At 41.7% G+C, this 25,906-nt stretch overlaps 1 protein-coding gene across 13 annotated transcripts in view; it reads left to right on the top strand.

Moving 5' to 3' along the window:
• The window catches only part of syngap1b (synaptic Ras GTPase activating protein 1b), a 169,968-nt gene that overhangs the window by 41,990 nt on the left and 102,072 nt on the right, over positions 1–25,906 (top strand). For all 13 annotated transcript variants that reach the window (XM_030393281.1, XM_030393282.1, XM_030393286.1 and 10 more), the window contains 2 exons: positions 1,382–1,677; positions 21,009–21,114. In XM_030393281.1, the coding sequence (XP_030249141.1) occupies positions 1,382–1,677; positions 21,009–21,114 (402 nt within the window). The remainder of the gene's footprint in view (positions 1–1,381; positions 1,678–21,008; positions 21,115–25,906) is intronic.

Genomic DNA, 25,906 nt, shown 5'->3' with positions numbered 1-25,906 from the left:
AAAGTGAGCCAGTGTGAGGTGATGTAGGTAGGTGTAGCGTTGATGTAGGTCCAACTCTTGTTCGTGAATCATGTCCAGCTGTTTTTGACTCAAACTGTTCCAACAAGCTGTCCAGAATCATCTGTGTAGATATTTATACAGTTTGTGAGCATTCGGTCGCTCTCATTATGTCAATATATGTGTGTGTGTGTGTTGTGTGGAAGGGGCGTAGGTAATCTAAAGATTTTAGATCTTGATTGATCGTCACAGTCTGCTTTTCAGCTGTGTAGTAGTGATGTGGTGTTTAATGTCCTATTACTAAATGGTCCTAAACTTCACATAACCTAATTGACTAGCAGATCTGCGCTACATGAACTTAGCGCTGCAGTGATGTGACCGGCTAGATGACGATGCTGATTGGATGAATTACTTCACGCAGCTCTTTCTTCTTCTTCGTATTTCGTGCTGTTATGTTGTTGACAGGATTGCCCATCCCTCATGTGCAAAGAGAAATATGCTAAATCTTGTGGATGCAGATACATTTGTGTTATTGTTTCAGCCTTTTATTGTAAGTCTGCCTTTTTTTGAAGGGTTAGTTAAAAAATTTGAGAAGTCTCTTTCATGCCCAGACTTAGACGAAAGGATCAATACCACTTAGCTTAGCATAATTACTCGAAACAGGGTGGAACATCTCGCCTAGCCGCGTCCAAATGGTGTAAAACTTGCCTCCCAGATCTTGTAAAGCTTCATGTATATTTTGTTTGCCAAATGCAAATAAGAAACAAAATGTAAAAGCAATAAATTGCGCTTTTTACGGGAAGATTATTTGCTGGACTTTGCTGCCTTTGGACACCGTCAGGGTAGCTGTTTCCCCTTCTAAGCTAAGCTACAGAAACTGTTTGCCGGCAGTAGCTTCACATTTAAGAGAGTGATTTATGATAATGGAATAAAAATGGCATTGATCTTTTCATATAACCTATGGGACTAAATGTGAATTGAGCGTATTTTCTAAAAATGTCGAAACAAATCCTTCAGTCCAGATAATTTTTATCTTTGTTTTGTCAGTTTTTGAAGCGTCTTTGCTCCCACAGTTGTATTTATCTTCTTGCCAAACATCTTTCTCTAAAAAAGTCTCTATGATAAGATGAACTATGTTATTATGATTAATTAACACCCCAGAATCAGCTTCTGTTTCTGGCGTTGTCTTGCGCTGATGTCTAATGACCTCTTTCAGCCCGACCTGTCCAACACACTCAAATGGCACTTGACACCGATGTTATGAGGACAGACACGTGTCTCAGCATCACAGCCCTCCTACCGATGATCCTAACTGACCTTCTTTTTCCTCCCTATCTCTCCTACACCCCCTTCTTCCCTCTCTTCCTCCTTCTCTCCTGTCCAGATGCAAGGTGTGCCGTCCCCCCCTCCTATCATCATCACCATCATCGCTCCCACGCCCACTCCTTCCACGCTCCCTCCTACGACCGTCCCGCTCCCGAACGCCCCTCCTACGACCGTCCCTCCTTCGACCGATCCATCTACGACCGACCTTCCTTCGACCGCCCCTCCTACAACCGGCCCTTGCACGAGCGCCCCATATACGACCGCCCCACCCACGACCGTCCTCACCACGACCACTGGAACCCCAATCTTCGCGTGAGCTCCGGAAATCAGCTCTACATGTTGGACCAGGAGGAGGTACTGTACTCCACACACCGGGAATACACTGATACTGATTCTGGTTGCGTACAGACGGGACGTCGATTGATGAAATGGCCAATTAGTGTTACATAAACACAAACCTTAATGACCTTAATTTAACATGTGAAGAATATAGATAACATATTATTCACTGTTTGAACTGATAGAGGACTCTGCAGAGGACCCGCTGCGGTAATATACTGAAGTATATTTCACATATTCTGACATCTAACAGATTTGATCACAATTAGACGAGAGCTGATGCCAAGAATATTTCAAGGTCTGCCTGTCACTGTTTTGTTTTATGAACTTGTATTGTTCTGACATTTTGCCAAAGTGCAATCAAAGCAACTTGACTATTTCTGCTTTCTGTCTGAAGTCAAGTCACAATCCATCCAATAGAGAGGTAACTCAAGATCAAGTCAAGGCCTCATTGTTGGCTTGTGTAAGTCTGGTGTATACTAAATGAAGCTGAAAATGTTAAAGCATCATTCGTTTTCAGCCAATATTTATTAATTTAGCAGTAGTTTCGTGTTTCTGCTGTCATAACACAGCTGGGAAGCTTCACAGTGAAAGCGTGATCTTCTGCCGCTACACCGCTGGAATGTAATTGCTAGTGAGAGAGAGCTGTTCCTAAATTATTTTTACTCTAGTCTTAAATATCGTAACACCGATAATGAATATTTTAAACCCTTTCAGTACTGATTTTCCCACAGTATTGAACCCAGCTTTGCTTTCTCACTCTTTATTCTCCCGGACAGCAAATGGAGACACACACAACTCATATCATACTGAATTTTGGTACGTTCACATCACACGTTACAGTAGAGTTAAAGCTAAGGTAACTTTAAACTGCATTTCATGTATGAAAGGTGCTACACAAATGATAATAATGATTATATTTATAAGTAGGGTTGGGATCTTATAGCTGATTCCCATTTGGATCCAGTTCCAAGTTTGTAAGAATCCCAGTTTCAAAACCAGTTTTCTTCTAACATTAATCGTTTTAAGGCAATCTGAGGAATGTGCAACAAGTTGTAAACGTGACAATTCAATATTATCATCTTAAGTTTGAATGTACACTGTGAGCAGACAATGAGCAGACATGCTTCATTATCATCCATTTAAAGTCGTGTTTCTGGTCATGCAGCAAATGTAAGTTCATTATTTACTCTCCTCTCCTTTTAGCTCTGATTTGGTCTCCACACACTCTAAAAAAACATAATTGGCTCTTCAGTGATCCACAACTGGAATTAAATTATGAATATGTTTTAATGTCAGTCCTTGATAATAAACATAAAGTCATTGTTATTGTTGGAATTTAAACCTTAACTGACTATGAAACTGTGTTTTTGTGATGATTTTGATTAGAAAAGCAGGTTTTACACTTGAGTCAGATTCAATAAAACGCTGACTTACCAAAAACTGTAGTTACATCTAATTGGTATTGTCAGCATGGCCTTTTATAAGGTTGTTTCACACAGTCGTTGTGCTACTTACTGTAAATAACCCTACTTTTTTAAGTTAATATCTGTTAAAAAGGACGTCGGAGACAGAATATATTTCCAGCTTTCCAGGAGTTCTGTCGCCTCAGGCTCGATTTGAAGGGCACATGTTAATTCCGTGGGAAGTCATCTGTGGATGGAAACTTTTGGTAATCCTCTGGATTGTTTAATTGGATCATAACTGTGTAACCATTGAGTTCAAAGGAAAAAGAAAAAAACACTCCTAAACTTTTGTGATATCTGTGATGTTGAGTTCTTGAGTGCATTAACTTGCTCTTTACTTGCAGGTGGATATTTCTCTTAGCTACTTAATTGCAGGACAACAGAAATAGTTCTTCTCCACCTTTTGTGGTTGTAGTGAATGGTGATGTTTCTGAGCTACTGTTGGAGATGAACTTCTGACCTTATGCATAATCACTTTCCCCTCTTTTACTTGTAACTGTAACCTGAGTAACTGACACCAACCCCTGACTTTATTAGGTTTGAACTTTTCATTTTTTTCATCCGTACCACGGGAAAAAGTTCATGTAATGGCATGTTATCTATCTTCTATTTAGCTGGGCAGACACTGTACAGATTAAACCTGATTTCAGTCCTGAATGAGTTGCCGCCGACTAATTTGGGCTGAATTTAATGTGTGTTTCGATGAAGTCAACACCATCTTGCAGCCACAAGTGAGATACGATTCACCTCTCTGTGCCCGGAGTCTTTGTCCCTCATTTATTTTGGTGTCTCTGCCAGTAATGTCAGTGTAGTTGAGTGGTCATCGTCCTCTGCTGCTAACACATAGCATCTGTTATAACATGTTCTTCAGCACCAAGGTTTACGCTACATCGAGGAGCAAGGGCAGAGATGAGGTGGAATATCTCTGTAAAGCTGTTCTTTGATCATGTGCTGGCGCCTCGTGAAGTTCTCTCATTAGACGCCTGGTGTATATACCATCAAGGCGATCTTGAGCCTCCTTCTTCATCGGCCAGGTTTCTGCTCCACAGAGGAAAATGCTCTCCAGACAAGCTCCGAAGAAGGCCAGCATTGTTGACTTTGAAATACTCGATTGCCAGATGATGTGAAGGTTGTTACAGGCACTCCAGGGTTGTTCCTCTCCGTGTATGGAAGGCCGTTTTTCATCCTCACTGATGGTCACGTACTCTTTTCTGTGCATTGAGAAACGGATCAAACTTGGCTGCAGAATTCTAAAGGGATGTTGAGTAGAGATTGTCCGCATAGTCAAGATCAGGCACATGACTTCCTGATTGCTTCTGCTTGATGATAAGGCCTTTGTCTGGGGTCAAGACTTTGCCTGTAGTCCACCACAATTGCTAAAGAATCTCCCTGATTGAGAACTCCTTAGATGGACAATCAATGCCTTGCACATGTAAGGCACTGGCTTTGACGTCTCATCTTGGCCACCACAATTCAAGAGGACGTGGATCACAATCTTTCTGTCGACATTACCAATACCTCGGCGAAAATACAATTGCTGCCTTATGCTCGGAGATTCTTCGAAGTTCTTCTATGATTCTCTGCAGGCCAAAAATCTGCGGCAGTGTTGATTTGCTTTTGCAGAAGCTGTTTTGGTTCCGTTGGAGGATTAACATGAAGGGAATTTTGTTAAGTAGCATAAAGTTGTAGATCTTCAAGGCTAGAGTTGAGAGTGTGATTTCTCTGTTATTCTGAGGCAGATCAACTTTCTTTTAGAGTGGAGTGATTGAAAACTTTGCAAAGGCTGCTGGTTTGTGTCCTTAACTGCACTCGTTACAGAAGTCCAACAGATGTTTATGAAAGATTGGGCTCTTCCAGACGACGGCTGGCGGCCTGTTGTCTTGATGTTTCTTAACTCTTCTAGGCATTTTTTGAATCTCATCCAGTCTGGATTGGCAGAGTATTCACTACTTAATGGTTAAGGAAAGGATCTTCAACTTTAGTGTGACACTGTTCCCTGCTTTCACCCACAATGTGCGTCACGTGAGAACTTTGTAAGTTCCCTCAGGGCTGCCCAGGTGTCGAAGATGATGGTGGTAACGATATTCTGTACACCGCTTCTGGTCAAAAAAATCCCATGAGAATACGTTTGACTCACATCCTGGTAGTCGAATATAGAGAGCATCTACAACCAGTGTTGGTTGTTGTTTCTGTCTTTCACAATGCTCCACCATGTGGATGGATTGGTTATTAATTGACAAACATTACAGAAAGCACATTAAAAATGCATCAGGGTTGTATTTTCCCTTGAAGGTTTTATATAAATATAACTTACTGCTCACGTACTGATGTAACATTAGAGTCCGAATTGAAATCTGACACATATCTAACTGGAAAAATGCTTCATTGAAAGCAGTATTCTTTGTCCCTGTATTTATCTTTCGGAAAGATTTAGAAGGAGTTCTGTTTCAGCTGTTTTATCACATTCACAGCTGTGGAGCTTCACAGTGAAACTACAACCTTCTGCTGTCAAAGCCGCAGAATATAATTGTTGGAGAACGAGCCAGAGCTCTCTCTCAGTTATTTTTATTCAGTTTCCCCGGTTGATTTTCAGATGACTTACAGTAGTAAATATCAGTATGTAAGTGTTGATTAACTTGACTATTTTTGGTCCTGCGTTTGTGTGCTGATGTACCAGAAACACACGTAGTGCATCACTGAACCTGCTGCTGGTTGTGAGCAAAAATCTCATGTTGCTCTGTAGGCCAGGAGAGGGTACTGTTCTTCAACTTTTCTACCTCTGCGTCGCAACAAAACTGCCTCTACACACCAAAATTACACCGTTTAAGCCAAGACTGCTGATTCATAACACCACTTATAACACTGCTGTTAATGGACCAGCGCCATATAAAATCCATAGGTCATTTCCCAAAACTTAGCAGGGCTGTTCTTCTTAGGCGATTTATACGCTGATGTACTTTTTAATTTGCTTTAAAGCCCTAAACTCTGACTCATCAGCACTTTATAGAAGTACAGTAGCATAGCTGAAAGTCAGACTTTCATACTGTTTCATCTCACTTTTATCATATTTGATTGTTACCTGCCTCGCCGTTTGATGTATTTGATGTACTCTGTGTATTACACGGTATGTATTTGTGTGTAGCGTCTAATTCAAGCCCCGCACTTAGGCAAATAACTATGTTCCGCAATGTTGGCGAGTCAATAAAGTAATGGATCTTTTTGCAGTCATTCAACGTGTACCAGCGGCGACTTAACTGTAGCGCGTGTGCGCGGCTGCCGATAGTATTTCAACTCGTCATCACTCAGAGGAACAGAGCGCGCCGCGATCCCGATAAGAGACCGGCGCTGTTCTGGAGGGACTGAATGGAGAGCCCAGTTCAATTAATCAGAGCCCTGTCCCTGTCTAATTGTGCCAATAAGGCAGCAGCTGTGAATGGATCGGAGGCAGGACTGGCGCGCTGATAGCCGTCACCTCGGCGACGGCGAGATGGTGTTAAATATTCATGCTTGTCACTCACCTCATGCAGAGCGGGTGACTCTCTTTTCCTCTCTCTCTCTCTCTCTCTTTTCATTTTTTTCTTTTTTTTTTCTTTTAGCACACACAGATTCACATGCTCACCATTCCATTTATTCCCATTTGTTTTAGATGGCTTCAGTGGCTCGTCAGAAAAAAGCAATCATACTGTACGATTCCAAAGATATGGAGGATCAGTGGAGGGTTTCGCCTCTTTTCTCCTCTTTGGTATCGCTGCCTTCTGCACAGTTTTTGGTATCAGCCCATCTTAAAATACACACATTTCACCTCTCTGATCTTCTGTTTGCTTATATGCTCGGCATCTGAGCTCAGCGTCACCTGTCCAATCCGTGGCTCTCCCCTCGCCTCCTCCAGAGGCTCAATCCTGGTTTTAATGCCCTCCATTGATGCATCACTCTTACCTTTTTTTTCTCTCCTGTTCTCTCTGTTGCCTCCAGTCTTTCTCCTCTTTTTATCCTATCCGTCTGCTGTTCCATCTCTCCCCTCCTACCAATCTCTCACTCTCTGCCTGTCTCTCACCTTCCTTCCCTCATTTAGTTTGCATATTCACTGCTACCACACGTCTTCTGTCCCTTCCCTCCATCTCTCCCATCGCAGTTTCTCCCTTTTTCTTTTTTTCCTGCCCCTCACCCTTTCACCTCATCCACTCGCCCACTCTCTCCCCCCCTCCTCCCGCCATCTCTCCCTCTCACTGTGGTGACTGGCAGGAGTCTCTGGCTCTCCCACAGGCCACCTGTCTCCGTCCTCACAGCTCCATTCACTTGCTGCTCCCTTTTTTCTTTCTTTTGTTGGTTTGTTTTATGAATGACGACCATCAGACAGACGCAGGTGAGAAGTCGAAGAGCCGAGGGGGTCGCTTCGGGGGAACAAAATTCCCCTTTTGAGTCTGAAATGTGTCACCATGGAAATGTGTGTTAATCGTGCGCCTGTGTAGCTCTCGACTTCTGGTGTTTTGGGCTCATTGAACTGTTTCCTAGTGGAGGCACTTCATAGGGCTCAAATGGGATTACACTCGCTGACATGTCAACACCTCTGGCTCAGTTCAGTTGCCAAGGATAATAGATATGCTGACATGATGTGTTGTGTGAGTGGCACGTTTTGACACCGTGCATCCAGCGCAAAATACCCATGAAAGCCGAAAACAGGCCTGTGAAATTAAAAATGACGAGGCAAACATGCCGTCTATAATTACAGGGCCTTCTTTTTACTATTTTTTTTTTTTTCCTCCTGATTTGTCACTGCATCCTTACAAGTGGATCTGACTTCTACACTCTCTCCCCTGAGTATGTGATTGGTAGAAAAAGTCCTTCCCATGCAGTGCAGTCAGAGCAAGAAAAATGGAAATGTGTTGTTTTAAAAAAAAACAAAAAAACAAGCGAGCACGCAGCCTGAAGCAGCAGAAAAATGTCACTTAGTGTTACCCTGTCTGTGTGATCATATATTAGGATTAGAATAAACATATTTTTGTGGTACAAACGGATGCAGCTCAGCAGCTCAAGAATTACTGTACAGTTGAATCCACAATCCTGTGAAGCAGCGGCAACAAATGCATCATTATTGACTTCATTATGCGGAGATCAGAGGAACAGAGGGGCCAACAAGACTTTTTGTCCCCTCACTTTCAGGTCTTACGGTAATAAAGTGGTAAGCCGGGTGTTACGGTCGTTTATTGAACGCTGGCATTAATGTCCTGTAGCAGTGCATCAGATAATTGATCGCAGAATGTTTTTGTGATTTTATTTCGCTTGTAGTGGTAAAACATTACCAACACAAACACTGGAACCCTTTTCTATTTATAATGTCTATGAATCTGTCCCAGTACCTGCAGCAGTTACAGCGGCAACTACCCAAAACAGCCCGAGCTCCTTTGGAGCATACAGAGTCTCCTCACAGCATTATGTCATCAAAATTCACCTACATTTTTTGTCCCTCCCCACCAAGTCTGTGCTGCTGGCAGGGATTGTGCATTCTGTTGCATAGTATTGTGCAACAGTGCTGCTTTTCCTGTCTGTCTTTTTGCCCTCTTGGTTCAGTGAATCATACACACAGTTCAGATTTTATGTTTAGTGTTCAGTACCTTTTTTTGCCTTATGTGGAGGCCTGAAGGTTAGAGAAGCGATCTTGTGACCGGAGAGTCATTTGTTCAATCCCGTGGATCGGCTGGAGAAATCTGGGTGTGGAAAAGCAGCTTTTACCCCTCCAGCATTGCCACCACTGAGGTGCCCTTGAGCAAAGCCCTTAACCCAAACCGCTCCAGTGGAACTACTCAGTGGCTAAGAAGATCACCATCTTACAGGTGTGAATGTGATCCGGGCATTCCTAAAACAGAACATTGCTCTTATTGAAACTCCCTTGAATGAATAAGGGTTAAAACAAGTCTGTGTTTGATGTTAGAAAGAAGGAAGTGCAGTTTTAAGTCGAGTAGAAATTCCCAGTGATGGCGGTTGGTTATCGACCTCCTCACTCGCCGGACCGCTTGGAAGAATCTGGGTTGGAAAAATCAACGCAGGCAGTGACGAAAATAATATTCTTTCTCAGACTGAACTTAATAGTCTGTGAGATCTGGATGTGTGAATGTTCATCCTCTTCACTGCTGAATCTGCTGCTCCGCCTCTTTCTGTCCTGCAGGGGGAGCGAGAGGGCCGGCAGTGATGGCTGCCTGCCATCCTCTCCTCCTCCTCCTCCTCCTCCTTCCCTCATCTCACATTAATCTGGGGTGACAGAGTTTCATATACCACCGCCACGCACCAGTGCCCTGTCCCCCAAGTCATGTGTCCTGGCCGCGCCACCCCAACTGTGCCAGTGTTACGCAAGGAAAACTGACGGGGGGGCACAAGCCTTCTTTAGCTGTGAAATATCAACACTGAGACACACTGAGAAGTAAATATGGTTCTGTAGTAATTACAGAATAAATTGTATTGTGGAGTACATTTCCCTCTTTGGTAAAAGAGTTGCCTCCATTTGTATGTTGGTGGCTCTGACACTGAATATGAGAGGATTAGTGTATGAGCTGTTCTGCAAACAAGCCACAGCACCTCACTGGCTTTAGCCTGTAGCTACTGTTGTCACAGTGCGTGAAGAGGTGGATAGCATGTTTGCTTATGACCCTGGAGAACACATTCAGGTGGCTGTCGCGTGGGAGTCAGAGGGATTAATTATGTAATAAATGTAGGTGGGCAGCGACTCTCAGAGGAGAAGGGAAAAGGTTGATTGTTTTAGTAAGCTAGCTGACCCGAACCCCCCGAGGCAAAGTCCTGGTATTTGAGTAACTATTACATGCCATTTGAATAAAAATGTCACTCAGTCAGAAATAAAACATTTTTTAAAAGGTCATCTTGTACATACAAGAGTTTAAATGTCTTTTATCTCTGCGTTTTGATTAATTGGCCTATCCCCGTGGACGGTGTACAGTTTTCCTTTCTTCAATACCTCGGAGGCACCTGGAGAGAAAGAGAGGAAACTGGGCCTAATTTGTCTCCTTCCAACTTACTAGGAGCAACTGCCAGATCCCCATGACCTTAAAAGCAAACCTCTGCCATTTATCAGTTTTATTAAGAAGAATGGTGCTCGCTCAGGTCTGTCTCTGTGGGATTTTGACACTTATGGGTGGTTTGAACTTTTCCTGCGCACTTAACGTCTACAAGTACACGTAACAAACCAACTCAACTAACATTTATGTTCTATATACCTATTTATAGGTCTTATTCACAACAGCTTCCAGTTTGAACAACAGTAAAAAAAAAACAACTAAACACCTCTCTTTGCATGTAGCTGTAACAACGTGACATTTTATCTTGCTCAGCGTGCGTTTTACCCGCTCAAATCCTCCAGGAGAACAAAGCAGAATCAGGTCGTCGTCTCAGTGTCACATTTCTTGCTTACTTACATCATATTATGCTGTTTTCATGTTACATAAGCATTTAGTTGTTGGTTTTTTGCAGACAAAATGGTCTGTGTAGAATAAATTACATGGTATTTTAGTCGAAATATAGAGCTGTAAAGATATAAAAAGTCATAATACTGTCATTTATTGCAGTAACAACATTAGAATAATTTTGTAAAACCCCATAACAGCACAACCTGTGTGCAATAATTCAACTCAACCATCATGTGCCCTATTATATTATTTTTTGTGACATTTCTGTGGCATGTATTAATACTGTTTATCATTGTGAATGACTTACTATTGCAGTATTACTCAATATTATCTATACTTTAGTTATAGTGTAGTATATTTTGCCACCATCTTCTATTAGTATTTCTATTTACAAAGCCGTCACATACTTACTTATTTTTATGTTTTAGTATTTTATACTGTGTATTTTATTCTTACTTACTGTTTTGTCTTATGTCTTATTTTCTTTCTCTATTTATATCTTGTTAATATCTATAGTGTGATGATCATTTTTTTAGAAGAAGCAACTGTAATGCACAGAATTTCCCCAGCTGGTATAAATGAAGTCTTTCTCATTCTGATCTGATAAAAGACAGATAAAAGGTCAGATTTTTATGTAGCATGACTTTTTTCACATCAGCAGTAGGAATGAGATTTTAAGGGTATGGATTACTGTCTCAGAAAATATCAAAGTTTTATGGTATCTAACAATTCTTCTTCTTCTTCTTCTTCTTCTTATCATCATTATTACTATTATATACTATATATGTGTGATCTCCTGACAGACATAGATGTTGACATAAACTTGCGTTTTTGAATAGTTTGCATGTCAGACATTGGTTCTGCTTGTGAAAAGGCCAAACATGGTCAAAATGTCATCCCTCTTGGCCTGTTGGCTGTGTGTGTGTGTGTGTGTGTGTGTGTGTGTGTGAGATTCTGTGAGCTGGATCACTGTGTGTTTCATAAACACTGTAGCCAGAGCCTGAGGTCAAAAGGAGGAAGAACATCTGTCTGTGAAAGGACTGTTGGTCTGAAGGACAAACCGTGCTTTTGGCCAGCTCATGATGCATGGGAGTGTGTGTGTGTGTGTGTGTGTGTGTGTGTGTGTTTCCATGCTGAGGTGAAATTCATTTCTGTATTTGCACAGGTGCATGGCCAAATTGTTGTTATTGCCCTGTAAGACTGTGTTCATGGTTTATGTGTTTGTTTGTGTGTGTGTGTGTGTGTGTGTGAGTGTGTGTGTGTGAGAGAGAGAGAGTGTGTGTGTGTGTGTGAGAGAGTGTGTGTGTGTGTGGTTGTGTGTGAGCCAGAGTTCGACAGCCAGCAGTGTTTGATCACTGCTCTGTTAAGAAATAATGGATTGCACAGTTTTCGCCCATTACACACTATTTCTTGCACACAAATACACACTCCCCTCACTCGTCTTTCTTCCTCACACAGATTTGTACTTTCTGTCTTTCTTGCACACACACACACACACACACACACACACACACACACACACACACACACACACACACACACACAGTGTCCCACCATATTCCCCTGCTCCTCACAGCTGGGCCTGAGGAAGCAGTAGTGACATATGGGCACGCCAGCCTGCAGCATCGCTCAACTCAACCTGCCAAGCCGAACAAAAACACCCTCCTCCAGCTCCAGATCAATGGCACTCCTCTCCCTCCCTCTCTCTTCCTTCCTCTAGCATCACCCTCTTCCTCCTCTCCTCCCTCGTCCAACACCACCATCCTGCAACCTACTCCTTTCTCTCCATGCCAGGACCGGCTTCTGTCTCGTCCAGTGTGGCGCAGTTGTTTGTTTCGGTCTGAAATTTGACGAGCGCGTTCATTTACAATGTTCTGATTGTTAGAATCAGAAATGGATCGATTTCAACCCAGCCCATTAGAACAGTCGTCATGGATGCTTAACTCCCATCAGGAAAACAAATTACAAATTGGATGAAATAAACGGGCAAGCCAACCTTGAATGAGATGTCCAACTGCACTTATTCCTACACTTGCATTCATTTGTAGGACTATTTTGTCTTTTGTCCCTTTTCTTGGGTGTAACCACTCATCTCTAACCAAACTTTAACAGAGAACTGACAGAAAAATGTTCCTCAATAAGAGGAAAAAGAACTGAAACCTAATAAGTGAAACAACATGTCAGCTTCACCACCGTAACCCAAACTGCAACATCTGGCGATAATGGTGAAATTTAGCTAAATGCTGGTGGAACTCTGTAGATGCATGATTAGGATTAATATTGTAAAAGACAGTAACAGCTTTTTTCATCTTGCTATGATTTTGGTCCATCTGCTCTATCTGCTCATCCAACATTTGGTCAGGAACAGGATATCTTCCCAATTACCCGCCACACTTGGATTGGATATTTTTTGGCTATCAGGGAGTGATTTCTGATTTAGTGACCTCCTGACCGTTCATCGACTGTAACCGTTAACGACGCATAACTCTGCTCGAAGGTACCTCGAAGCTGTACTTCCTGATCTTCATAAAATCAATGGTATTCATAGTCCCCAGAAGACATACATTTTTTCTAAACACTGTGACCTTTCATATAGAAGGGTCAACATAAATTTACTTACTGTATTACTGCATTATTTATCCAAACTAAAGTATGATTATTTTAACCCAGTGTTAGACACAAGACTCTCACATGTACAAATATAACATTCAAAACAATAACAGATACAACTATTATTATCAGTTGATTAAACAAATAGTGACATGTAGGTATAAATGGAGCTGAAGTTGGTTATACAGTAGAATATACCACTAACACTTACACAAAACATCCACTTGTCTTAGTTGGTTTTCTATCCATTATTAAAGGTCCTATATAAAGGATTTAGTGGCATCTAGCTACCAGTAGCAACATGGTAATCTAATATGGCGGACTCCGTTAAAGACTCACTACCTCTGTACATATAAGAGGTTCATTCTAACACAACAAAAACATATTTGTTCCTAATGTCAGGTGAGAATAATCCAAACTACCAATAGAAATATCTAAATCCCCTCTGCTACACACTGCACCTTAATGTTTAGCGATTATTGCATTGCTGCTATATCGACCTGAATTCGCCCAATTTTGACCCAGTGATTTAAAGCAGTTGCGCCCTGTCCAAAAGCCTTTACATAAACGGAACCCGGACACATTTTCTAACTTTTCAAACACAGATAATCCATCAAATTCACCCGCTTAACGCGGGAAATGGCCAGCTGTTGTGAGGTGGGATTGCAGGAATTAGATATGTCTCTCGCGCTCTCTATATTCTCTCCTCACACAACCACTTCCATCACTTTCACCAAGTACAAACGAGTGAAACACCACGGATGTCTCTGAGCAGATGCTGTGTCTTTATCCCAATTGCACTGAACCAACCTTTTCTATTAAGAAAGGCGTTTTGAAACCCTCGCCTTAAGAGCAGTGACTGTGCATTTCTCTTTTTTCATTGAGAGCTAATGGATATTTCGGCTTCTAGGTGGCACCATACCAGGCCTTTCAACAGAAGTTTATTTTAGCATCGCTATATTGTGCTCTAAATTAAATTACTTTTTCAAATTTTGTGTGCGAGGTGTAAGTGCACCATCTGAAGTGGTTAAAAGTCAGCGTGCTAGCCTAATGCTGCCTCTCGATGGATGCTGAGTGCCGGCCTGCCAGCTCGCCGTGCCCACTCATGGCGTCCTCGGAGCTGGTGTTATGTCACGTCTCCAGCTGCAGACCCCACAACATCTGACCAATCGAATCCTGCCACACGCAGAGTAGAAATAGCCTCCAGGTGTTCCCTCCTCCCACCAGATGGAAGCAGATGTGGGATGCTTATTGGTTAGCTTGATGTGTCGGGGTGGGATACAGGAAAAAAAAAGATATTCTGGGTCTTTTCCATGAGTCAAGTTGTCAGTGATGAATTGCACTGGGCAGGGCAGCAGTGGGGGGGGGAGAGCGAGTGGGCTTGCTCTTCTTCAAGTAGATGTGATTAAGGAAAATTACCATATTTAGCTCCTTGTAATTGGACAGTGTTGACATCTAGATGGCTTGTCAAGAATTTGACTTTTAACACTCATGGGTTTTCAGCTATTTATGTGCTGCTCATGTTATGAAACACACGTTTGCTTTTTTTTTTTTTTTTCTGAAGAGAAAGATGTTGATCCATATGGAAAAGACAGAAACCTGTGCCTGTATTTTGTAACCTTCTTGCAACTCGTACTGTAGATAAAAGTAAACGGAGCCCATTTGTCTCCACTGGATTCCATGGCAACAGCTGAAAAACTGGACAGAGAGAAGCATCACTTTAACCCTGCTGAAAATCACTACTATTCCTTCAATAACCGCGAAACCATTCAGCGAGATTACCTGCGGTCTGAGTTTGCTACTCCTCCACACTCGCTCCCCATTCCTTCTTCATGGCGCTGGCGCAGTGCTCAGTCAGGCATTATGAAACCACTTTGCTTATTACTGTATATTTAGAAACACTATAAAGCAACATGGTCACAGTAAAGTTACATTATGCAACCGGGGGCTTTATTTGCGTTGCTGATCAATGAAGTGCCGGTTGAATGTGAGGTTAATTCAGGTTTACTGTTACTCGTTTGGCACTAAAGCATATTCAATTAGTCGAACAGAGTGCTCGGCCACTCCGCGCTGCTGTTCCCTACATTAATCTGGCAGAGAGAATTAAAAGAGGGTTAGAGAAAAGCTGTGTGCGCTGACAAGACTTGGATTTAAATTGAAGCAGGATGCACTAAGAAAGTCTGGAATTTAGATTGAAGCTAGCTGTCTTTTGAGTTTCTTCTTTTTTATGGTCTAATAACGTCTCTCTGGTATGAGTCATACTCTTAAATACTGTGAGACCATGTAAAATTGCTATACAGTTAACACCGCGGCAGCTATCACTTTCATATCTCTGGGTGTATTCAGACACTCTGAGCAATGTTCCAGACCAATAATTTTGACTTCCGTATGGCAGAATTAATGTTGCATTTAGCCATTAGCTTGCAGAGACACACACAGTTCCTCAATATTTTATTCAGACAATGTTCAATATCTCAGTATAGAGGATACTTTATCAAAGCAGTGTTTATTTGTAGAGCATTATCACATATGGAAGCAGAGTTCTTGAGAAATTAAACAATTTATAGAACAATAAATAGAACATAGAGCAAATAAAACACACTTAAAGGGTAGCGCCAATATTTTTAAACATTAAATTGCATATGGTAGAATTTAGTATAAAAGCCTTTTGTTGCGCCAAAGGAAGCTGCATGTAATCTGATAATGCGCCTCTGTTTTCACAAGTGCATTGTGGGTAATGTAGGCATCAGTTTCTGGAAAGGACAAACAGTTTAAAAATATCTCTGGTTCTGCTGTTTTGATTTTGACCTTTTGTTTTTAAACTGTCGATAATGAGTCACTGTTGCAGGAGTGCAATGCCAGACTACTGGACTGCTTTCCAAAACCTGTTGTCTACATTACCCACAATGCAACTTGGCCACTGAGTGACATCACTGGAGGCAATTTACCAGATTACATGCAGCTTCCTTTGGAGCCACAAAAGACCTTTATACTATTTTATTCACATACACATACACAAGTACACATACAAAAGGAAATAAACAAATTAAAGTACAAAAGCAGAAAACCACAGTAATTTTTATAGGGGTTATTCAAGATATGGCGGCCATTTTTAGTGTATAATAGGATAGGATAATAGGATAAAACTTTAAAACACGACCTCGCCTGTGAACATTTGTGGCTGTGTCTCGTCAGATAGATTTTCATCAGCACTGACGGTTGTTTAATAATGAAAACAACGACTCCCATTATCCCATGCTACTTGCATCTTCTGTTCTGTCTGTAATGAGCGACTCCTAATGGCAGAAATTAAACACGGTGTGTTTAATTTGACTGGACAACAAACACTGATCAACAATTAACCAGTTGAGCTTGTAATGCAGACAAGACAAACAGGATAACAAAATAAAGAGTGCAAAAATAAAAAATGACTTCTGCAGATATTCTGATTCATCATATCCCACAGCACAGTGTTGACATATTGCAGTACCATCTTGAAGGCAATATTTTCTACGCGCTATGATTTTTGTTTTGAAGTTTTGATCACGTTCAAAGTTGAAATATGTACAGTAAGTTGACTGCCCTCTGCAGCACTCAGAGGCGACTGATGGTAAAGACGTTGTCACAGCATGGTATGCCAGCTGGTCTACATCAACCATGATATATTAATGCTATGCCAACCTTAATATATTATGTATTCTATCATGAACTAAGAAATGGGCTCAGTGGAATTTTGACCTGTCTGTGGCACCGGATGAAAAGTGAGAGGACCGGCAAAGTCATTTAGTTTTTTCCTCTTGATACAATGAACTTGTGAAGCTAAATGTCACGGCGATCCATCCCGTTACGGAGATTTCATCCAGGATCAAAGTGGAGGGCCAACAGATGCAGTGACAGACAAGCCAGCAAGATAAAAACCTTGATAAGTGGTTAAAAAAAAAAAAAAAAACTCTTATTGTGTTATTGCCCCCAACAAATAGGAAACTTTAAATGAACATACACATTGCATTCCCACACTGGACTCATAAAGAACGGATGCTGCTTAATGTATTTTTCATCAAGGAGTTTTTGCTGTAATTTCATCAAAACAAGCAATATGCGCCAACAAAGCACTGCATTACAATGTAGCGTGGTGCACTTTGGTTGCACAAGCAGCAAAGTGGAGAATAATCATGTCGGCACTTGATTTATGATGCTTGTCCCCGATTAAGTTGGATATAGAGACTCATATAAACACGATCCCGATGCTGCGATGTGAAGCATCTTCTGCTCGGCTGCTCCAACTAGATTATTGCAGTAGGGGTGTGAAGCTATGTGTGTGTGTGTGTGTGTGTGTGTGTGTGTGTGTGTGTGTGTTCATGTGTCTGACATGATACAACTCTGATGTGGTAGTGGAGAATATTGGTCGCTTGGAGTGGAGCAGTGTCGGCATTAAATTTTGATGTGCCCTCGCTCTGATGGACTCACATCTGCACATACAAAACAGTCGTGCGATGTGGGCAGCAACCACACACACACACACACACACAGACACACACACACACAAACACACACAAACACACACACACACACACACACAGACACACACACACACAAACACACACAAACACGCACACCCCTGCTTTGTCGTTTTTTCTTCTTAACAGAGATCCTTTGGAGTGAGTGGCACTCGCCCGTCTTGTGGGACATATGGCTCAGCGTGACCTGCCGGTGTCCTTCACTGTCGCTGGCTTCGCCCCAAAGCCCCCCAGGCTGCACTATCCTGCACTGCTCTGCAGTTAGTCCCACCTCCTGACACTGTCTCTCTGTGTTCACACCAGCTCTTTTATGTCCCGATGTTGCATTTCTGTTTGACGCCAGTCTCAATAGGACACACTAAAAAAGCACAGCGGTCTTGTGGCGGAGCACAGAAAAGGGCTGCTGTATTTTCTACAGACTGCTTGACTTGTCAGTAAGGGTACATGGAGGACAGGGGCTGCAGCTCAGAGGACTTCACTGAAGGTATATACATGTTTGAAACGATCAGATTAAAGCCATTTTTTTTTGGCATTTGTTAAAGCTCCAGTTATGGATTTTTTTTTGGCCGCAGAAGAACACCACCGTTCAGGAGAGATGACAAAGACTCAGAGACACTGATGGCTTAGTTTGAGATAGTTTAAACAACAAGATCTTGGAGGAGCAACATAACACTCTACTGTCTTCGCAGAATCATATTTCTTCCCCAACAACCGCAACAAGCTGAAAAACCTGTAAAATCTCATGCAATCCATCACAACGTCTCAGCCGTAAATTCTAGCTTTTCATAGATAATAATGTTGAGTTTTGAGTGAGAGAGAGATTTGTTTAATTATATATTTATTATTGAGGTTGTAGGATGAGGGGGATTTCTAATGGTTCGGCCACCCTATCTACACACATGACAGTGAAGTATAATAAGCGCATATTTCAATATTATGCATTCCAGCGCAGCACCACCATCAACTATGAACCCAGTAACGTATATATGTAGTTAAATTAACACCTTTGTGAAAGTTTTAATGAAAAAGTGTCTGTTTTAAGCTTTGAAAAGGCAGAATATACAGCAGAGCTGTTATATGAGACATTATTCAGGCCAGGAACCCCGGAGCTGATAGAGAGATGGAGCAGAAACCCTCCACTACGTAGATTCTGTTGCATATTAAACTGAGACTGTAAGGTGTCTACAGTATAAGAACAGGTGCCGCACAGTGATTTAGTGTACCGTTAGCTTAGTTTGCTGACTTGGTTGCGCTTGGAGTCAAGGGCAGGACAGTCTGTGCTAATAACAATGTTGGATTTATGTTAACGTGTATTTTTGGACACATTTTAATAAAAGAAAAATAGAAAATGTTCAAAATATCATCAATATTTTGGAGGTCCCCCTTTGAAAAACCAGGCATTAGACTGTCTAGTTGTACCTGATAGAGAGGCGACAGCGAGTGTTTGTTCTCGGTGTGGTCGATGTATTTACACCAAATTGGCAATTTACACATCAAGCAGACATGGAGCAACATTTACATGGATTTTAAGTCCACCTGACAGGTCCAAAATTAACTCTCCTTTCAGCTCTGCCTTGTCTCCACCAACTCCTGAGGAAAATATTTGGATCTCATAATCACTGGGTGGGTTACTGAAGGTTCATATGGGCTTTTTTTATTTTTTATTTTTGCTAAAAACAGCTGCCTGCTGCTGCAGAGACATGAAGTTCAGCGTAAGTTCAGTCGGGAAGACTATATTAATGTTCATTCATTCACACCTCTCTCTTTCTTGCTCTTTCCCCACTTTTTAATCAGCTGGCTGTGGCCGTTTACTGCTGCAGCTATACCAACCGGACTTTGGCACGATTATATCAACCAATCATGTCGTTGTGTTGCTGTTGTTTCAGTGCAAAATCGTTGCAACCCTCCTCAGCCCCGTTCACCTCCAGTCCATTACATCCAGTGCCCATATTGAGGCCGTTTCCTATACTACTCATGCTACTACACTGATAGAAGTCATGATGGGACTCATCTGATGTGCACATTGCAAAAGATATGTATTCATTCAGAACGACATCTCTGAAAATGGGTTGAAAAAAGAAATTCAGTCAGCTAAAAGAGGCTAAAATGCCTCAACATTTATTGGTTTTCAGCTATTGAATTTATAGCTGACTGTTTTGATGATGAATTCATCAGTTTGAGTCATGTTTCAGAAGAAATGGCTTCTTAATTCAGCTTCTTAAATGTAGTTTTGTGTGGTTTCTGTGACAGTAAACTGAACATCTTAAGGTTGTGGACAAAACAAGTCATTTCAGGACGTCATCTTGGCATTTTATCACCCAAACAACTCATTAAATTAATTAATCGTTGTAAAAGTCACCAGTGTATTTGGTCCACCCAGCTTAGACTATTACAGTCTAATCCTGCAGCCCAGCTTTCACCTATCACTGCAACACAGTGTGTTACTTTAAAAGAAAACTCATCATGAACTTCTGCAGTGGCTTTTTATTTCTGTGTGCATTTCTTGGTGTTCTGGGGCCCCGTGCCAACAAAGTACCAGCTTTGGTGTTCAAGTCAAGATTTATAGGTCTGTACTTTACAGTATTCGCTGTATTTTCTGAGTGTAGCTGTGATGCTTCAACAGGAGCAGTGCCTCTGATTAGTGTGGCACATTCTCCCATTTATTTTCCCTCAAGTCTCACTTTTATGAATTCAGGGACTGTGGGGCCGACTGTGCCGGAGCTGTGAAATGTGGTTTATTTTTTCTATATACATTTTTTCTCCCTTTTTCCTTTTTGTTTTCAGTTATACAATGAACTGCTGTGAAGGATGGTATCTGAGAAGTTTTTGAGTTCTTGCCGTGTCTTTTATCTGCCTTTCTTGCTATCAGTTTTGTTGAATGATGTGTTAAGTCTTTAAAGAGCGTGATGTAACTGGTTGCCTGCGGGTTGCATCCGACCTCATATTAACCTCAGATATATTCCTTGGATGAATTAAATGGGCTTGGTTGTTGTTTGCCGTTGCTTTAATTAGAGGTTTATCAGTTCATTCATGATTTCGGGAACCTCACCGGCACCTATTAAACATCGTTTGTTTGTTATCAGCCATTTTTAATCAGTGCAATCTCCAAAAAACAAGTTTGATGATCTGACTAAAGCTTTCTTCTGCAACTATTAGTCCAACAGTGCTGCAGTTATTTATAAAGCAATGTGAACACAGTGGTTCTTTCAATGCATCAAAGAGAAGGACGAAGAGGGCGCAGTTGCACTCGTGTGTTCATATTCTGGACTGAGTGTCCGGATCGAGCACATCAGGAGTGTGTTTGTGTGCTAACCTTGTGCTCTCTCTCTCTCTCCGTGCAGGTACACCCTTTGCTGATGCGCGAGCGGCGCTCAGAGTCTCACAGGAACAAGCTGCTGCGGAGGACAGTCAGCGTTCCTGTTGAGGGACGGCACCATCCCGAGATGGGTGAGCGGACAAACATTACGGCAGCTTTCATTCTAAAACATTCAAATCAAGAGCCAACCAGCAGTTATTTTACATTCCCACCTTTTATAAGTGTAATCAAATGTAATCAAACACCTCACTGAGCTATTTTTGATGTCTCAACTTTGTTCAACTCCGCTCCCTTCCTGTCCATTTTGATCCTCGAACACATCATCACCTGTGTTACTTTAGGTTAGCGTGCTTACAATAATAGGGTAGTTGCATAGCAACAAAGTGATGTAAAGCTCTTTGCATCCTTTGAGCCATTACTCTCTCTCTGTTAGCGGCAACGCTCACAGCAGCACTCTGCATCTGAGTGGAGATAAAAGCATCCCATCTGATCGGAGCTTAAGGCAGCTGTTTTCCTCTCTAGCTTTTGCCTCGCTATTCTTTCTGTCAGGACGGCTGATTTATCATTTATCTTGCTCTGAAATGAAATTCCTTTAATGATACCTTGATAATTATATGCATGTCTTTCAGTCTCTCTGTCTCTCTATACTTTTTTTCCCCTCAAGTTTTATTTTTGCAGTCGTCTTCTTTATTTGCGCTTTAAAAACTTTTCTTACTCTGCATTTTCTTCCCCCTCTCTGCTCTTATTTTGCTGTATTGCCCTCTCAAACTCCCCCTGGATACTGTGAAACTGACCCGCTGATAGCACGCCTCTGTTTGTTTTTGCCTGACTCAGTCTCTCCGGGCCCTCTACAAATGTCCCGCTCAGTTTCTCCCTCTCCCTTCACCCTCCACCTCTCCGCCTCACTCCGCTATTTTAAGGGCCTCCCTTGCGACGTCCTCCGTCTATGATTCTGCCGTCGCTGCCACCTCAACAGTTGTGCTGATTCATCTGGATAAATATTTTCCCTCTGTTTTTCACGAGTGGCTCCCTGACCTCGAAGCAGTCAAGAACTGACACATCAGTTGACATGGTCCCGCCTTGCTTTGACATACGCTGACACAGCAATGCCAGGTCCTGTCGCCCATGTGTAAGCGTATTGTAAACACATCCACATATGTTTGGTACTCCACGCTCCCGGCCATAAAGCAATGACACCATTACGGACCATCTGGTGACTACACCCAAAGAGCCAAAAGAGATTAATGGGCCCCAGGCTATTAGTAATTATCAGATCAACAAAAAAAAAGCAAATGGAGGTTGTCATACGGCCACAATGAGAGATGAAGTCCACAGGGAGCAACTTGACCTATTTAATAAAACCCCTGACATACACACTGAACTGATAAAGCTTCAGTGGCGATGTTAATGTGGTGTGAATAAGTGGGAACCAAGATTGTTTAACGAGTCACTCTATGGAAATGTATTATATCATCTCTTCATTGTAAAAGTGGAATGGTGCAGATTTCGCTGAGCACCCAACGGATCACGCTGAGGTTGTACTGGGCAGTTTCGTCTTCAATGGACTTGCATTTCTCTTAGCGCTTTTCCAGTCTACTGACCGCTCGAAGGGATTCACAACCTTCGCACACCAAGGTGCCAATTTGGGGTTCGCGATCTTGCTCAAGGACACTTTGACATGCAGCTGGGGATTCGAGCCAGCGACCTTCCCATTACTAGACGACCCGGTCTACCTCTTGAGCTACAGCCGCCTGCAAAAGAATATTAGTATCTGTTCTAGTCGGTTTGACCCTGGGAAAAAAAGCAAACGTTCTCAGTGAGTGAAATAAATAATTAATAAAGCCAATAACCCTTATGGTGTGTGTGAGTGTACAGTTTGGGCTCAGTGGAGATTACACCTAAAATTTTATGTAATTGTTCAGGATTTTGATAAATATGCTTGTTTGTGTCATTGCAAAGGTTTTGATGAGGAGTTTGAAAGTACTCCTACGACTGTAGACTAGATATAAAGTTACATTCTGCAGTTGGTTAGCTTAGCTTAGCTTAGCACAAAGACGGTAAACGGAGTAAAGCTGATAGCCTGGCTCGTTCAAAGGCATCAAAATCGGCTTGCTTTATTTTTAAAAGGAGTCGCTGCAGCTCATTAAAAGCTCTCAATAGGACCACGTGCTGCAGATCTCATATTTCCAGAACCTCTAATGTTTCTATCAGCGCCTCTTGAGATCACTAATTAACACTTTATTCTTTTGGCTCACTAAAAGGTTTTTTCACACCTTGTTTCAGATTTTAGTTTAGATTTATTCGACTATAATAACCTTCAGATTCTCTATCATGTGTGGCCTTATATCGAAATAAACCCTCAATATTGTCAGCGTCAGTGTTAATGTGGGAGCCATGATGTATATGAGCTTCAGTCTCAGGCTGCTTTATCTGTCTGTCTTTATTTGAGCAGAATGCATTTATGGTGTTTATATTCCTCTACACGTATCTAACGTTGAGCACATTTTGTAAATATTCAGGACCATTCTTTCCTTTCCAAAATGACGAATGAGTTGCGTCTTTCATACAATTGAAAGACATGACCTCGCTATCCTTAATAAATCCAAGCTTTTATTATTAACAATATTTCCCTGTGCTGAGAGGAGATTTAACTGCAGATGCCGCGGCTGCCGAAGCTGCCAAACACGCGTCCAACACTAATATGTCAATCTTGATTCATTATTCATCAGTGGGGTAAAAGTCTACATTTTTCAGCAGATATTGATGAATGGAGACATTTGACAACAATCCCAGCTGGATGCCGGCTGTGGTGACACACTGAGATGGAAGATATCGGGCTCTGCAGTCGTTCTGTGATTAGTCTAACACATAAAGCCTCAGTAGGTTTGATTTCAATCCTCCGTCGCCGACACATCACGCCACGCATATCACTTTCCGTTGTCATGCACTTGTGTGTACCTTTAACGTTCCAGAAAACATTTAAAGTTTAGGAGGTAATTAACGTATAATGAAGACATTAATTTTGCCGGATAATTACAGTGCAGCGTAAGCATTTTATGCAAAAATGAGGCTTAATTAACAATTCATGATTGTGACAGGGGAAAATGGCTTTTCTTAACTACAAGAGAAGAAAAAAAAAAAGCTTTCTTTCTCTTGAGTTTGTTTTATGCTCGGTTGCAAACTTTGAAGAGTTAGTTCTGTTAGGAGAGGACTCCAATAATAGTTGTATAGGATTATTGCACTTATGACTCATCAAAATTAGATGTTACAGTATGTTTTTTGATAGTGCTACAGCTGAAATATGCAAATAAATTGATTGCATGTAGATTACAGCCTAAACAATGCTGTGTTTTTGAGACCGACTAAGTTTCATATCGTTCTCATAATGATGAATTGGTTGAATGTATGAAAGGATGCCTCAAATGTGGTTATTAAAGAAATGGCAGTTATTATACGATTGCAATGTAAAGATCAGGGCAGCCAAATGTGGGTTGCGGCGGCCCCGTCTCCTAGAAACTACGTCTATATCAAACCTATTTACAACAGCAAACACAATCTGAGGAGCGCGTTATGTTTTCCCATTAACATAATGAGAAAGTGCTCTTAAAATTTCCACTTGGCAAGTCGCAAAAATGTTGATGCTAAATGTACATTTAGCCAAAATAAGCTATCTTGTAGTTTGTGTAGGCTGCTGTTTCCAAACCTCGAGTTTGGCGTCACGCCGATCGTCATCTTAGTGTTCTGGAGCCAAAAGTGACCTTGTTTGGACGAGAGAGCGGAGCTGGTGCAGATATCCTGATTGGATCTGACTCTGAACCTGAGGACACGCTGTGGAAGCATCTTGTCAGTGTAGCCACACTTTAAAGCAGACCCTGCTTATTTGTCTGTTTAACTCTAAATGGGAACATCACGCTGTATTGAAGAAGACTAGCAGTCATTAAACTCTTTAGATAACTGTTCAATGAGGTAATAAATCAAGCGAGAAGAAGGGTCATTTTCTCATAAGCTTACATACAATCAGACTTTGAGTCACCCCCTGCTCGCCATTGAAAGGAATGCAGATTTGAGACACTTCTGTTTCACTTTTCACTCTTATTAACGTTAAACTGAAATCACGATCTCCCCCCGACTTTTACCAGAATGCTCTTGTTGCCTGAATATATCCACAAACGGGAGTCTGGTGCTGAAATTCTGGATTCTGTTGCTGCAGTCCTGCACTTTGTTCTTGAATGTAGAGTTTAATTCCCTCAAAGAAACAATTGTCTTTGAACATAATCCAGCCAGCGATTATGTTTGTCATCCCAATGTAATTATGAAAAACACTTTGGTAATTTACAAATTCCTAGGAGACAGGGTTGATTGAGGACATTTTTTTTCCCAGCTAATTTCCATAACATTTTAAGTTGAACTGTCCTCCGTACTTTTAATATATGTTGTTGTGGGCAAACAGAAACAAAAAGAAAACATTCACATTCTCTCTCTCTCTCTCTCTCTCCCTCATTAACCTCTCCGGAACGCGATGCGATAATCCCCATTAATGAATTTGGCCTTTAATGTTTTGTGTTCAGATTGTAAATTGACTTCATCTAAGTCTGCTCTCTTGTTATTGAGAGAAACCTTATTTATCTGAATGACTTAGCCGCGGGGGGGGAGAAAAAAATCGTAGCACTCAGAAGCTGATTGGTTGTTAACTTCGGCTGAATAGTTTTTCAGCAACAGCAGTTTAAACATACGGTGACTTCTCCCTCAGTTTGTCCTTGTAGATCTCACTTATTCCTTTAGCTATCTCAGCTTAGCAGGCTATTGTGATAAAGCGAGCTCAGCTGAGCCATTTTTCCAGCGCCCTTTATAATGTGTGACCTTCATGGGATGTTTATACAGTGTGTTTCAGCTCGGATGCTGCATTCTTGGCATACCGCACCT

This window comes from Sparus aurata, chromosome 17 (assembly GCF_900880675.1).
Source record: "Sparus aurata chromosome 17, fSpaAur1.1, whole genome shotgun sequence".
In the NCBI taxonomy this organism is placed as follows: domain Eukaryota; kingdom Metazoa; phylum Chordata; class Actinopteri; order Spariformes; family Sparidae; genus Sparus; species Sparus aurata.
The sequence above is the reverse complement of the archived record's forward strand: the minus strand, read 5'-3'. Positions and strand labels throughout refer to the sequence as shown.